At 32.2% G+C, this 13,297-nt stretch overlaps 1 protein-coding gene across 1 annotated transcript in view; it reads right to left on the minus strand.

Moving 5' to 3' along the window:
* Window positions 1-13,297, minus strand: part of Ac3 (Adenylate cyclase 3) — a 321,798-nt gene that overhangs the window by 33,988 nt on the left and 274,513 nt on the right. The window contains exon 10 of the mRNA XM_089651683.1: window positions 12,193-12,305. Coding sequence (XP_089507809.1) covers window positions 12,193-12,305 — 113 coding nt within the window. The remainder of the gene's footprint in view (window positions 1-12,192; window positions 12,306-13,297) is intronic.

Here is a 13,297-nt window from a genome sequence, read left to right on the forward strand (position 1 = left end):
ATATTGGAGCTACACAAGATTACAGAGGGATCGAAACAAGATAAAAGGTTGACGGTCTCATGTGTATTTCAGGAGATAAACAATCGAAATCCGAACATGATTTTTATTTACGTTAAGGTAATAAACGATTAGAAAAACGATTAACTTTAACGTGGAGCTTATGAGGTATTGAGTTAAGGCAAAAGAGATTAAAATTAATAGGTTTGAAATTAAATTAAATTTACGACCATAGTACATAAATTCAAGACGTAAACAGGTGTCCAGACATATAATTTATGTGAAATCTTGTATGACAAAGATAGAGGATGGGGCGGAGATTGGGTCAGGCAATAAAAATAACAGATATCCCAGAGTCTAATTAGGTATATCTCCCATAGAAGTGTGGAAAACTATATATTAATTAATAATAAATGAAGTATGAAATTTCCCAGGAGACCACACACATCGGGAAAAGTGAAGAAAAGATAAAAGAAAGGGTAAAGAACGGAGATAGGAAATGATCCATGTGGAGAAAAGCGATACAATTCGAATTTATCCGTGAAATTAATAAATACGACTTGGAAAATGAGTAATTATAAGAGTTATGAAAAATGACATAAGAATAAAGAAGAAATTGTGCAAGAAAACGTCGCGGATAAAAATAAAATTCAAAGATAAAGGAAAAACTCAAATCTGCGACATGGAGATAGAAGGTACGGGTGGAAATGGAAAAGCTCATATAGGTGACAATAAAATTAAGTAGAATTTAGACAAATCGAAATTCAAAAATGCGTAGTAAAGATTTCAGCATGGATTTAAACAATTTTCGCACGAGATGCATAAAATTGAGATCTATATATATGTTATTGAGGATGGACCTATCGCGAATTGAGAAAAAAAAGGAACGCAAAATCATGAGATTTTAACTACATTTTGTATGAACGGAGGACAAAGGAAGCTTGGGCGACTAACGCGGACTTACCCGATTCGGACCCTATCGATTTAGAGTTGTGAGATAAAAATTAACCACCGCCCAGAGCCGGAAAGCAGAAGATCTTATGGAAGCACAATCGATATTAATGGCAGGGATGTTTGGATTTGCGAGTTGGTAAAAGATAGAATCGATCATCAGAGGAAATTCAGATACGTCTTTTGGAATCTGAGAAGGGTATAAAATGGCGGTGCAGACAAGTTTTGTGCAGTCAGTCGAGAGTTTTGAAAACGGAGTTTACGTCGCAGTACTACGTCTATTGGTAAAATTCTAGTGAAATAATCTAAGTGTTAAATTTTGAACAAGTCTAAGTATTAAATTTTGAACAAGTCCCTGGACTTAGGAAGTTTTGTGAAAAGTTAGAAATTTTAAATTCAGTTTAAATTCCTTTGAAAATCCCATCAGTGAAGTTTTCTTGAGTCAGTTTAATTTGGTTAAACAGTGAAAATAAATATAATTTAAACTCAGTGCTTAAAAAGTGTTTAGTGAAGTGCAAAAAGTGATTACTGAATTAAAAATTAAATCAAAATTTTAAAATAATTATTCCATTCAAGTGAAATTAAAATTCGATTGAGAGTTTTGTCGTTCATCTAGAGTGGATGTGCTCGTGAATTGAAATTTAAAAATAGATTATAATTTAACATCAATTTGGTTAAAAAATAATAATAATAGTAATAAATATTTACGTCTTAGTTTAAAATAAACACAATCTAGACAGTTCGAAAAGAAATAACAACAAATGCTCAAACCTTTGTTCTAAAAGTAACAGTTCGGAAAAGAAATTAATTTATTAAGAATCGAGATAATTAAAAGTCTGCGCAATTCGGAAAAAATTTTCTTATAAAAATAAATAAAAAGAAATTTAGAATCAATAAATTGATCAATTAAAATCCATCGTGCGTATAGCGACAGTGTTAAAAGTGTTTGTCGTTTTAACCGGAATTCTAAACATCAGTCTACCATTTCGAAAAAAGCATTTGAAACAGCTATCATTCAAAAGCCTAAACTAGAAAAGTGTTATTAAATCAACGGGTTTTCTGGATTAGGATTTCGTTCGGAAGAAAAATTAAATATCAGCTAATTTATATGATTCAAGCGAGAATAAAATATTATATAGGAATAAATAGTCGAAAAGATTTATTTTGAAATTAGTTGAAAAATACAATTAATTAGGTAGGATTTCTTCATCAAGGTTGTTGTGTACTACCCGACCGGAAATACCTTGACGGGGGTAAGTTTTCCTTTTATAAATAATTTTCAGGTCCCAGGAGACACAGAAGGGCTGTGAAGTGGAAGTATATCAATTGAATATTAAAGTGAAACAACAAAAAGGAATTACACACTAATATATGTATTTATCCATAAAAAAAATAAAGTAAAATATTGTATATAAATAGTATATATGAGTAATGTATGTACCATGTATATGTATATATATATATATTTATCATTTAATCAGAACATCGAAATGGTAGCGATCTTAGATACCTACCTATGGACATATCTACTTTATTGAAAAGAAAATATGTATTTATTAATATTCAAGACTATGTAGAATCATATATTTTATATTTATTTATTAATATATGTGATCTTATTTAACGTATTTTGACAATCGAGATATGTGTACTTATATATATATTTATATTTATTTTTCACCTAACTTCTAGTAAATTTACTAACTTCGGGAAATGAAATAAATAGTTTAACTTCAATAAAGGAATTAAAAAAATATTTGAATTAACTATGCACAATAAACGGTAGCAAAACTGAATCACAAGGAGAGCGCGAGATAATTTTTAAAATAAACAATCTCACATCTGGGTTAGTGGGTCAGATGAGATGTTTACATTGTTCAATTTGTTGATAAAACAAAGGATCACTGGAGAATTGGGTCAACCGCATAGTTTGGAAACGACCTTGGCCATAATTAGTTAGTCACAAAGGATTTTATTAATTACCCGAAACAGCTGGAAGATGCGTGCTCTCAAATACCTATCAATCACAAACGACAATTGAAAAATCACGGGTTAGCCAGATTTATATCGAAATATTACATGAAACATTTGAATACCATTGATTAGATAGTCGCATAGATTTTATTAGTTACCTGAAACAGCTGGGAGCCGCGTGTTTACAATTACCTACCATTCACAATCTACAATTGAAAAATCACGGGTTAGTAAGATTTATATCGAATAATTATACGAAACATTTGAATAGTATTGATTGGGTGCTCATACAGAACCCCATCAGTTGCCTGAGACATTTGAGAGTCGAGTACTCTCTAATGTGGCAACCAACTACTTGAAACAATTGGAAAATCACGGGATAGGATGAATAAAAATTAATGTTGAACCCTGGAGGTAAAATTTAAAACAAATACAGTTCATCAGATAGGAGGCAGTGGTCGCTCCTACAACAAGACCATTAACCAAACCAAATAGAGATGACGATTCTCTTAAATAAAAACTTCAAAACCAAACAAAAGCCTGGAGTTCGATAGCTCTCCAAAACAAACTATCATAAGATCTTATTTTACTAGTATTTATTAGTATCACCTTATTAGCACGTATTTATTCGGTTACCAAGCTAAGAATTGTGCAGAATTCTTTGTGCGAGATCCGAGCTTGGAATACGAGGTAGATAGCCTCGTATTGCGAGTTATAAACCTTTCCCAAACTGTATGTATACATATATTTATTCGTATGTACTGTTTACTGGAGGATGCGGACCTGCATACAGCTTGCATTTTAGGTCTTCTGGACCACTCTCGCATCTTCTCTTAAACGTGGAATGAGGATTGACGACCCGTAAGTCCACACCAACCGTGAGTATATGATTGTATGTAGGACGAAACCGGTTCGCCCTAAGTAAATTGTAGTCCAAGGAGGGGTCGGAATTTGGGGGTATCGGGACTCGAGGGGAAACTTGAAGGCAGTGCATGATGACGTGGAAGGCTTTTTGGGACGCGATAACTTAGGTATCAATCAAAGAGCCGTGTCAAAGGATTGTGCGAATTTCTCGTTGACTCACGATCATCTCGTTTACTTGCAGGAGGATTTGGAGCCAAATTATGCCAGCAAATGGGCTATTCCGAGTTCGTCAAATATGCAATTAACTAATTACATTAACCTACTAAATCAATCTTTACATGTACCTTATAGCAGCAGAATCATAAAGGAGTGGCGCCAAACAGACACAAGAGTTTACCAAAATCAAATTTACTAACAATTAACCATTTGAGTTATATTTAATCACCTGTTCAAATAAACATGTATAATATCTTTTATCAGCGTTTAACTACGACTTTGTTAGGGTGCAGGGAATCAGAATAATTACAATAGGAAAGTTAGCTCATTCAGGGAATTCATTTAAGTCTAGGTTTACAATGGAAAGACCAATTAAATTGTGAAACTCAACGCCTCGATCAGAACCAAGGGGGTTACCACAAAAATGAAGGTAATTAAAATCCTATATCATAAATCAAAAAATTACACAACGTTTGATGGAATTTAATCACAATATAAATACGGAAATATTTGCGTTCAAGTTCGTAAATAACATATTAATTAGTTAAGTACATATGTCTATAAAGATATATAGTACAAGAGAGCTTTAAGTAGCTTTCTGTAGATATCAAAGAAAAGGGTCCAATTTTCATGGAGGCTTATGTGTTGTAGGGGAGGAATTTTCCATCCCTGCGAACACATATGCAAAGCCTTAGAAAAAAAAATTAAAAATCGGTCATAGCCAAGAGAGAAGAAAATTTTATATTGTTTTAAACAAAGAAAAGATTGGCAAAAGAGAGAGAATATCACAAGTTGGACCGTATTTATTACTTTGGTTAACTTTGACCCGATATTTTGAATACTATCCGGAAAAAGTGATTAATTTATCACATTTATCTAAACAATTTTGCTACTGAACATAATATTTTGTTATTGTATATTTAATATTTGGTTATTGTATATATATAATGACCAGTCATTATGTATAATAGCTATATAATCACTATGACTGTAACACATTTATGAACCAATAATTGGTTTTTACTGATGTTTCTTAATTATTAGTGAATGCAAAAGAGACATGATTTTATGGGCATGGGACGGTGGGAGAGGGGGAGGGAATGGATCTAGTCATTGTAGAGTTATGTGTTTTGTGTCAATGTTATTAATTGATTTTAGGTTTGAAAATGAAAGGTGCTGAGTTACGTAAGTCGAATTCATTGTATGAAACATGTTAAATATGTAAGAAGATCTATGAAAGAATGCGTTTTGTTTTGAGTTGGTGTTACATTGAGGGATTTTTAATCTCTGTTTATGTCTGGTTTATTTGATTGGCAACCTTGATTGAATTCGTTCAAGTAATTTAGAGCAATCTATCACGGATATGGAAATTCTAAAATGTATATTTTTAAACATTTTACACCTGTACTTATTTTGTTATGTGAATATCGCACAAAGTGACACGTGTATGTTGTGAGATTGAAGGCAAAGGAGATGAGAAAGAGGAAGGTGGGGAAGTACCTGGCTATTCAGATCTGGTCGCCAAACAACATTTAAGCAACGTTTCAATTCAGAATGGTGGTCTTACGCCAAGGCGATAATGAATCTCCATTATGGAAATGTTGCAAAAACAAAAATTACTAACAAGATAAAATTTAAATAATTACATTAAAAATTGTGCTTGATTCATACTCAAATTCTGTATTTATTTCAAAACTTCAAATAAGTCACCTTTTTATTTTTCGTTTTATTTCTTTTTTTATGTTTACGAAATTTTCCCTTTTTCGGTTTATTTATTATTCTTAACTGTGTTCGTTTAGTCAGTAGTTAGCATATCCACAAACTAGCCCTCTGTATTTATATTTATACGTATGTGTATGTACACATGTATTATTTTGTACGTTTATTTTATTTGTCTACTATGTACATAATTATTGAATTTTTTTGCAAAATGTGAAAATTGGATATGGGATTGTAATATTTTTGTGTGTATGTAGTATCAGTAGCCTGTTGATATTCCAAATAAAATAAATCAAAAATAAAGTTTTCGAAAAATAGTGTTGGTAGGACCTATGGTTTTGATCCACACCGAAACTTTTTGTTTGATTTTATGTGTTGGCTTATTCTCTCGCAAGTTTCTTCATTGAGTGGTTTAATGCATTAATTACATTAACTTAACTCTCACTCTCATTAACTACACTCCGGTACTGGTGGGATGTTCCCGAAACATATGAATATTATTTTGTGAAAAAATAAACATTTTACAATAATTCAGCGGAGAGTAGGGTTTAACTCTTTAACCCTGCCGCAACAAAGCGCGCCGGTACAGCCACTCGGGGGAACTGAACATCCTGGGGCGCTTGGTTAGTTCAGTGAAATATTCAAATATCTTTTAGGTATGGGATGGTTATTTCAAAGCAGTTTTATTTAAATATCATGGAGGAATAAAATTTAAATATAGATCTAATTTAGGCCTTATATTTGAGATATTGTTATTAAGCGGTTTAATGTGATTATTGTATAGATTGTCCTGACATAAAAACACGGTAAATCTGTATGTATAGGAATGATATTTCTTGAGATTTTATTTAGGAACTATCCAATTTTTAAGTCATTTTTTTCTGTTAATAATGACTTTTAACTTAAATATCTGTTTTATAGTTAGTTTTAATAGCGAAAATAAATTTCAAAATTTAAATTTTTCGGGTCTGCTGAAAATGCATCGAATCTACGTGACCCGCGACATCACCGATGACACTGTATACCAAGATGTTTTCCAACCGGTGCTGTATTTTGTACGGGAGTCAAGACAGTTTTTATTCTTAAGATTTAACATTGAAAAACACTAAGTAAAATGTTAGCATCTTATCACTAATGTTATCGCATTGAATCAAGGTGCAAAAATGCATCCATGACCACACCTGACCAACAATTTACCGGTGTTTAAAAACCTGCATTCAAACATTTTCATCGCTTCAAATGTGAATAAGGACCAGAGTTGCCAATGCATATTTTAAAAAATACCCACAAGAGATGAAATGATTTTCAAATTCTCCACAAGTTCCTTCACCCCAAAAAAGAAACAAAATTCTGTTAAAATTAGTATTTATTTTTTATTATGTAGATTTTCGGAATTTCTCTTTTGTTCGGGTTTTAAAAATAGACTTTATTTTAAATTTGCTTCTAACGTATATAATGCTTTCTCACAATTATTGTAAAATAATTCCAAATTAACTCAGTAAGAAACCCAATTCTCGAAAAATATTAGAAACTCCCCGTAATTTGGGTAACTCTCCACGAATTGGCAACTTGATGTGGATTTTGTAGACCATGGATATATCACTCTCGTAGAGTGGTTGTTAACGATCATCAGTTCAGTCGTACGAACCAAATGATAAGTTTTAATGGGATGGTATATTATTATTTTTTAAATGGCGATTTATAAATTCTACTTATAATAATATATAATAAAACTATTCTCGTATATATTCAGAATCAGCGTTTGTTGGTGTATATATATAAGCCATAATATTTTTCACTGTAGTTCCTTATTATAAAAGAAATCCTTAGAAAAATCTATCATCTATCATCTATCTAATATTGGAATCTAATATAACCTCCATATTCTTATCACAAAACAAAAGTCGCTAGAAATCATTGAAACTATATGATATGATTTTGTCAATAAACATTTTGTCAGTAAAAATAAGGATTTTTTAAATATGTGCCATGGGGATGTTGATATGCATACGTTATGTACTAGGTACATCGTATTTGATTGTTTACAAAAGTCTATTCCAAAGCTACCTGAAAAATCTATTTTTTTACTATGATAACCGCACAAAAACCCATTTGCCCGAAGCCACAATTGAATACGCTTTGTATCCCATTGTGGCTTCTGGCATAGCTAATATTGTGAGATATTGTAAGGCAAAAGAAAATTAAGGAGGGAAACGAGAAGGTTGGAATATTAAGGCTGGTAATTCAGCTAAAGCCGTGCTAAGCAAGCTTTCTATTCTGAATAATAGCGGTCTATTTTAGTGCACATTAAAATAACATTAGAAAATTTGTATGGTTTTATGTGGAAATAAATGAACTACTCTTTTATACTGCAGTGCCACTGAGATATTCGAAGAAGGGCGCGTTCCCGTATCCCGAGCTCTAATCAGAACACGGATCACCAGCTACAGAACGAGCCTAGCAACGATCAAAAACGCTTTTGTGATGCAGTATGGCATCAACAAGTGGAGTCCCATTAACAAGTGATGGAGCAAATATCTGATGTCATAGATCTCTAAAAATATAACGCTATTTTCTTTTTGAAGTGAAACTTCTTTACGCGCGTTATGCAATTTCGAGGACCGGAGTAAAACCCACTCATGACCGTCATCAAAAACCGTGATCATTTCGCTATAGGAGCCTAGCCAATATTATATACCTACTTTAGGTCACTCTCCAAACTCAGCTTCGCGGTCTAGAGGCAGAGCGCCCGATTGTCGTCGTGAAGAACCGAGGTTCGATCCCCGCTTTAAATTTTTTTTTTCTTTTTGTTATTTTTTTAATAATAATTTTTTTTAATTGATAAAATGCTCTCGTGCTGCGACTTTTAGATATTTTGACTATATAATATTTTGGTCAAATACGTAATAACCGCGGTCTAGAGGCAGAGCGTTCGACACTCGTTATGCAGGACCCGGGTTCGAATCCCATATTTCTATAACTTTTATTTTTTTTTTATCACATGCTACTTATAAATATGTCAATAGACAGAAAAAAAGAGAGAATGAAATGAAAAGAGAGACAGAAGAATACTAAAAGTTTCACTTCCGTCGTGCGTAGGCTTGCCACACACTGTATTTTCTGTATTTTTAGGGTATATTTTATCCTTCGTATGTACTTTATGACATTTTTTATTGTTAATTTTCATTTATTATATATTATATGGAACTCGTGGAATTGTACCACCCTCTCCGAGATCTGGTATAAATAAGACAAAAAAATACTTCAACGGTTACCGTCATCCACGAAGTGAAAACTCTTACTACTCACGAAGCTTGCCAAAATATTTTCTGGATTTTAAACATTTATATGACCATTGACGATGGAATTTACGCATTATAACGTAATATAAGTACTCCTCAATATCGATCATATTGGTCGATTAGACTGAAAGACAACAAACATACACTGTTCCGTCGCGTAGGTCATATAATGCAAATAATGTAAATATTATAAACTTTAGCATTTAAAGCTTGCAATGACATATTCGTACGTAAAGCTTAGAACTTAGAATAACGGCTGCGCGACCTTTCTCAAACAAACTTAATTTTGAATTTGCCGCCAATATACCCAACCAAACTACTTAATCATTTTGTTTCAAGTGTATCAAATATCTAGTAATGGTATGTACTATTTTATTTATTTGTGTTTTATATTATGATAGGCCATAAAAATTCAATTTTGCTTCGCTTTTACACTTTTTTTTAGGTGTTATCTGTATTTATTATAAAATATAATCTTGACCTACCTTCTATTCTCATACAATGAAAAATAATACATTGAAAAAGGCGTTTTTTGCGTAGAAATTTAAATTTACATAACATGTTTTTATTCCGAGGTAAATTTAAATCTACGCCCATAAAAATGCTTTTTTTTGTATTTTTGTTTTTTCTATATTTCATCATATTTGTATATATATTACAATAAACGCGCAAATAATTGCCTAATTTGCCTCTGAAATCATGAAAAATTTTATTTCTTTAATGACCTATGTTTTATAATTTAAAATATAAATAAATAAAGAAGCACATATTTGCGTACATAATGCGTAGGAGTTTGCTATTTCTTTTGATTAAAAAAAAAAATTACCTAGTTTGGTTGAGTATTTTGGCCTCAAATCCTGTTTCCTAACAAAAGTGTCCTTCTCAAATGTGTCCAAATGATAAAAAATGATTTTTTTTACGATCGGTTGAGAATAAAAACAGCATTTTGTAGGTGGTATAAATATCTCGGTTTATTTTTCACTTTTATGTAACATAAAATTTTCAGTAAGTAAGGTTCTTCCGCTAAAACTGTGGACTAGTATTTAACTCGGAAGAAACATGCCTAGATTTTAATGAACACTTCAAGTCAGATGTGTCATCTCGAGTCTTACTTTTTTACTGTTCTTCTGAGCCGTACATTTTACTTTCAACAAGGAGTGTCACGACGCGTCGAGTCAAGCACAGTGTTAATTAATTTAAGGAAGAAATGTCAAGTTTTTGACTCTGTTTGTAACTTTAATAAGATCACACACGTCCATGAATCCCATAAGTCAGACGTTTATAATCCAAAGCTTATTTAAAAATGAAATTTTCATACAATAACGTGGTTGAGGGTTAAGGCCCTCGACTAGCAATCCGAAGGTCGTTGGTTCTAATCCTGGCGAGCGCTAGTAAATTTTTAGTATACTTGTGTCACGTTCCAGACTGGAAGATACTCTCAACGAGACCACCATTCAGTATTAAAACGTTGCTTGAAATGGCTTTAGCCATTTTTGGTGACCAGATCTGAATAGCCAGGTACTCCCCCACCTTTCGCTTTCCCATCTCCTTCCCCTTTCCACTGCCTTCAGCCACACAACACTCCCTAATTAGTCTCACCAGATCAAGACAGTTGGGAGCAGTTGGGGCTCTTGTACGGTATTCACGTAAAAAATAATAAAAATTTAAAAACCATTGTTATGAAATAACTGGTAATTAAAATAATATGAATATCCGATATCGGAATATCCGATAAACATATAATGTAGCCACGTCATTATTTGCAGATTATTACTACTATGAAATTGTTACGCACAATCATAACTTTAACTTAAATAGAGTGGTGGTTTATAATATTATTTTGTACGTATACCTATTCTGCTCAAAGCCGTATTTTGACGTCCACAGTTTCACATTTTACAATTCTAATCAATTAATTGCTGCTTGGTAGTTTACTAAAGTTACGTCAAAATGTAATTTATTTTTCAAAAAACATTTGTGTGTAGCATTTAATAAACGATGGAAATTTAAGCAAACAGTCAATATTGTTTTAGGGAAAACTGTCTGCCACGTTCGATATTTTATGTAACCTTACGCAAATACTAGACTCAACTTGAGAAAATACTAATTAGACAGAGGAAAATAAGTGGTTGATAAACATCAAAAATAGATATTGAATAGTGATTTTAAATTGAGTTCCATTTAGAAGGCCTCCTTGAGATTTCAAAAGATACAATAAATTTACTTAGGAATGTAATTTGAAGCCTGTAGTTGATATTAAAACAAGTATACTCGAACACGGTTACATAAAATAAGGTAAAACCAGTTTGTAGAGTTCCAATGTGATACGCAGTTTAATATATACACTCTTTAAATTAATACATGTCCGGGAGTGCACACAGAAAAATTAATCAGCATCTAAACGAATCTCGAGTGGAACTCTTCCCGCAACTAAACCACAATAGCTCTCTGTCCACATGATTACAGTCCTAACCACTCTAACATGGAGACGAATACCCTTAGGGAATATAATAATATTGTAAACATTTTGGCTTGCCGCTTCACATACAGAGAACTCTTCTGAACTAAGGACGGGTTGTTCCGGAGAATTTGAACAATTCTTCAAATTTCAAAGTTAATTTTCAAGTTCTGTGAAAGATTTTTTCAGGTTTTGTTATTATTTTCCTCCTTTCAAGCAACTAGCTTATAATGATATAATATCGCAACTTGAATAGGACTTTCACAGAACCCGAAAATGAACGTTAAAATTCTATGAATTGTTCAAATTCTGTAAAACAACCCATCCTTTGAGTATTCCTGTCAAAGTACTCCCTGAAGATACGTGGTGTAGCTTTTTTCAAGAAACAGACTTCAATAACATGTTCGTTTATTGTGAAGTCAACTATCAAATTTCAAAGCTTTACTCTCTTTAAATCTGATATTTTTTTTAACAGAACCACCAATCATACTCGCAGCACAGTCATTCAAAAAGAGGCACAAATATTCTTATTAGTTAGTTACTCGAATGCAGACAAACTTAAGTCATAGGACACATCCTTCAAACATGTTCATTTTCACTCCGTGGACGACCAATACCATTCGATTGCTCACGAAGCTCAGAAATAATAACTGTTTCCTACCTGACAAACATTTTAATTGAATGATTAAAAGTGTAATGTGAGTAAGTTACCTGTGTCCATCTCTACTGACTAGCTCTTTTCTCAGTCGGTTCTTGAATTCTTCCGAATCTTCTCTCGCCCTTGCCTCCAGCGCTCCTTTGTCTTCTTCCATCGGGCTCTTCACCTTGAAACACAAAAAAACATCTCTAAACGAGAAATTTCTAAAAATAATGCATCGACAACAACATTACTTTACAAGGGAACAATCATATTTATTACATTTATAAGAAAATCAATAAAGGTACCTACCAAAAATTTGCTCTAAATTCTCGGTGGCTCAAAAATTAGCTCTAACTGCTCAATGGCTACCGATAAATGAGGTTAAATATCTTACTTCAGTCAGGAAAGTGTGAAAAGAATGTTAAGATATGTTCAATCATTATTTTACATTTGATTAGATATTTTCTAGTTTTATATTGACTATGCTCGCCATTGAATACTTTTTACTATTCACGTATAATTGCTCTGCTTTAGAGATACGATTTTTTTTTTTAAATACAGAATAATTTTACTATACATGATATTCCTTGAATATTTTAATTACCCAGTTAGTAGAGAAATCTGTGGACTAACTGGGGAGCTAGTCTATTTACTAATTAAATACATAATATTTATAAATAGTTAAGGTGGTCATAAATAGTAGGCATCGTTATTACAGCAAAAATACAGTATCAAAATGACAAAATGAAAGTAAAAAAAAATAACAATACATAAATAAATTGCAACAGTGTATCTATATCTGAAAATTATCGATCATTGTGTAGATTTTCTGTAAAAAAAAGTAAAATCAGATGTTTTTTTAAATTTAAATAGTTTTTTCACTTTTTATTATATCGGGTAAATCGTTGAATAGCTTAGGGCCTAAGTATTATAATGGTGTTGTGCAGTTTTCGTGTTGCATCTAGGTACATATATATTCCCAGATGTTCTAGGTCTTAAGCTTCTCGTTGAAGACAGTTCAGATTCTTTAAAAAGTTTAAAAATACCATATTTTTCAAATAATTTTCTTATATGATTTAAAATTTTCGCGGCCAAAAGTATTTTTGTTATTTGTTTTTGGGGTGTTATGCCGTGTTGCGCTAACTCCTTCTTTAGCCAACGTTTCGGACAACTTTT

This window comes from Hesperophylax consimilis, chromosome 4 (assembly GCF_061612785.1).
Source record: "Hesperophylax consimilis isolate HC1 chromosome 4, BYU_Hcon_1.0, whole genome shotgun sequence".
NCBI classification, from domain to species: Eukaryota; Metazoa; Arthropoda; class Insecta; order Trichoptera; family Limnephilidae; genus Hesperophylax; species Hesperophylax consimilis.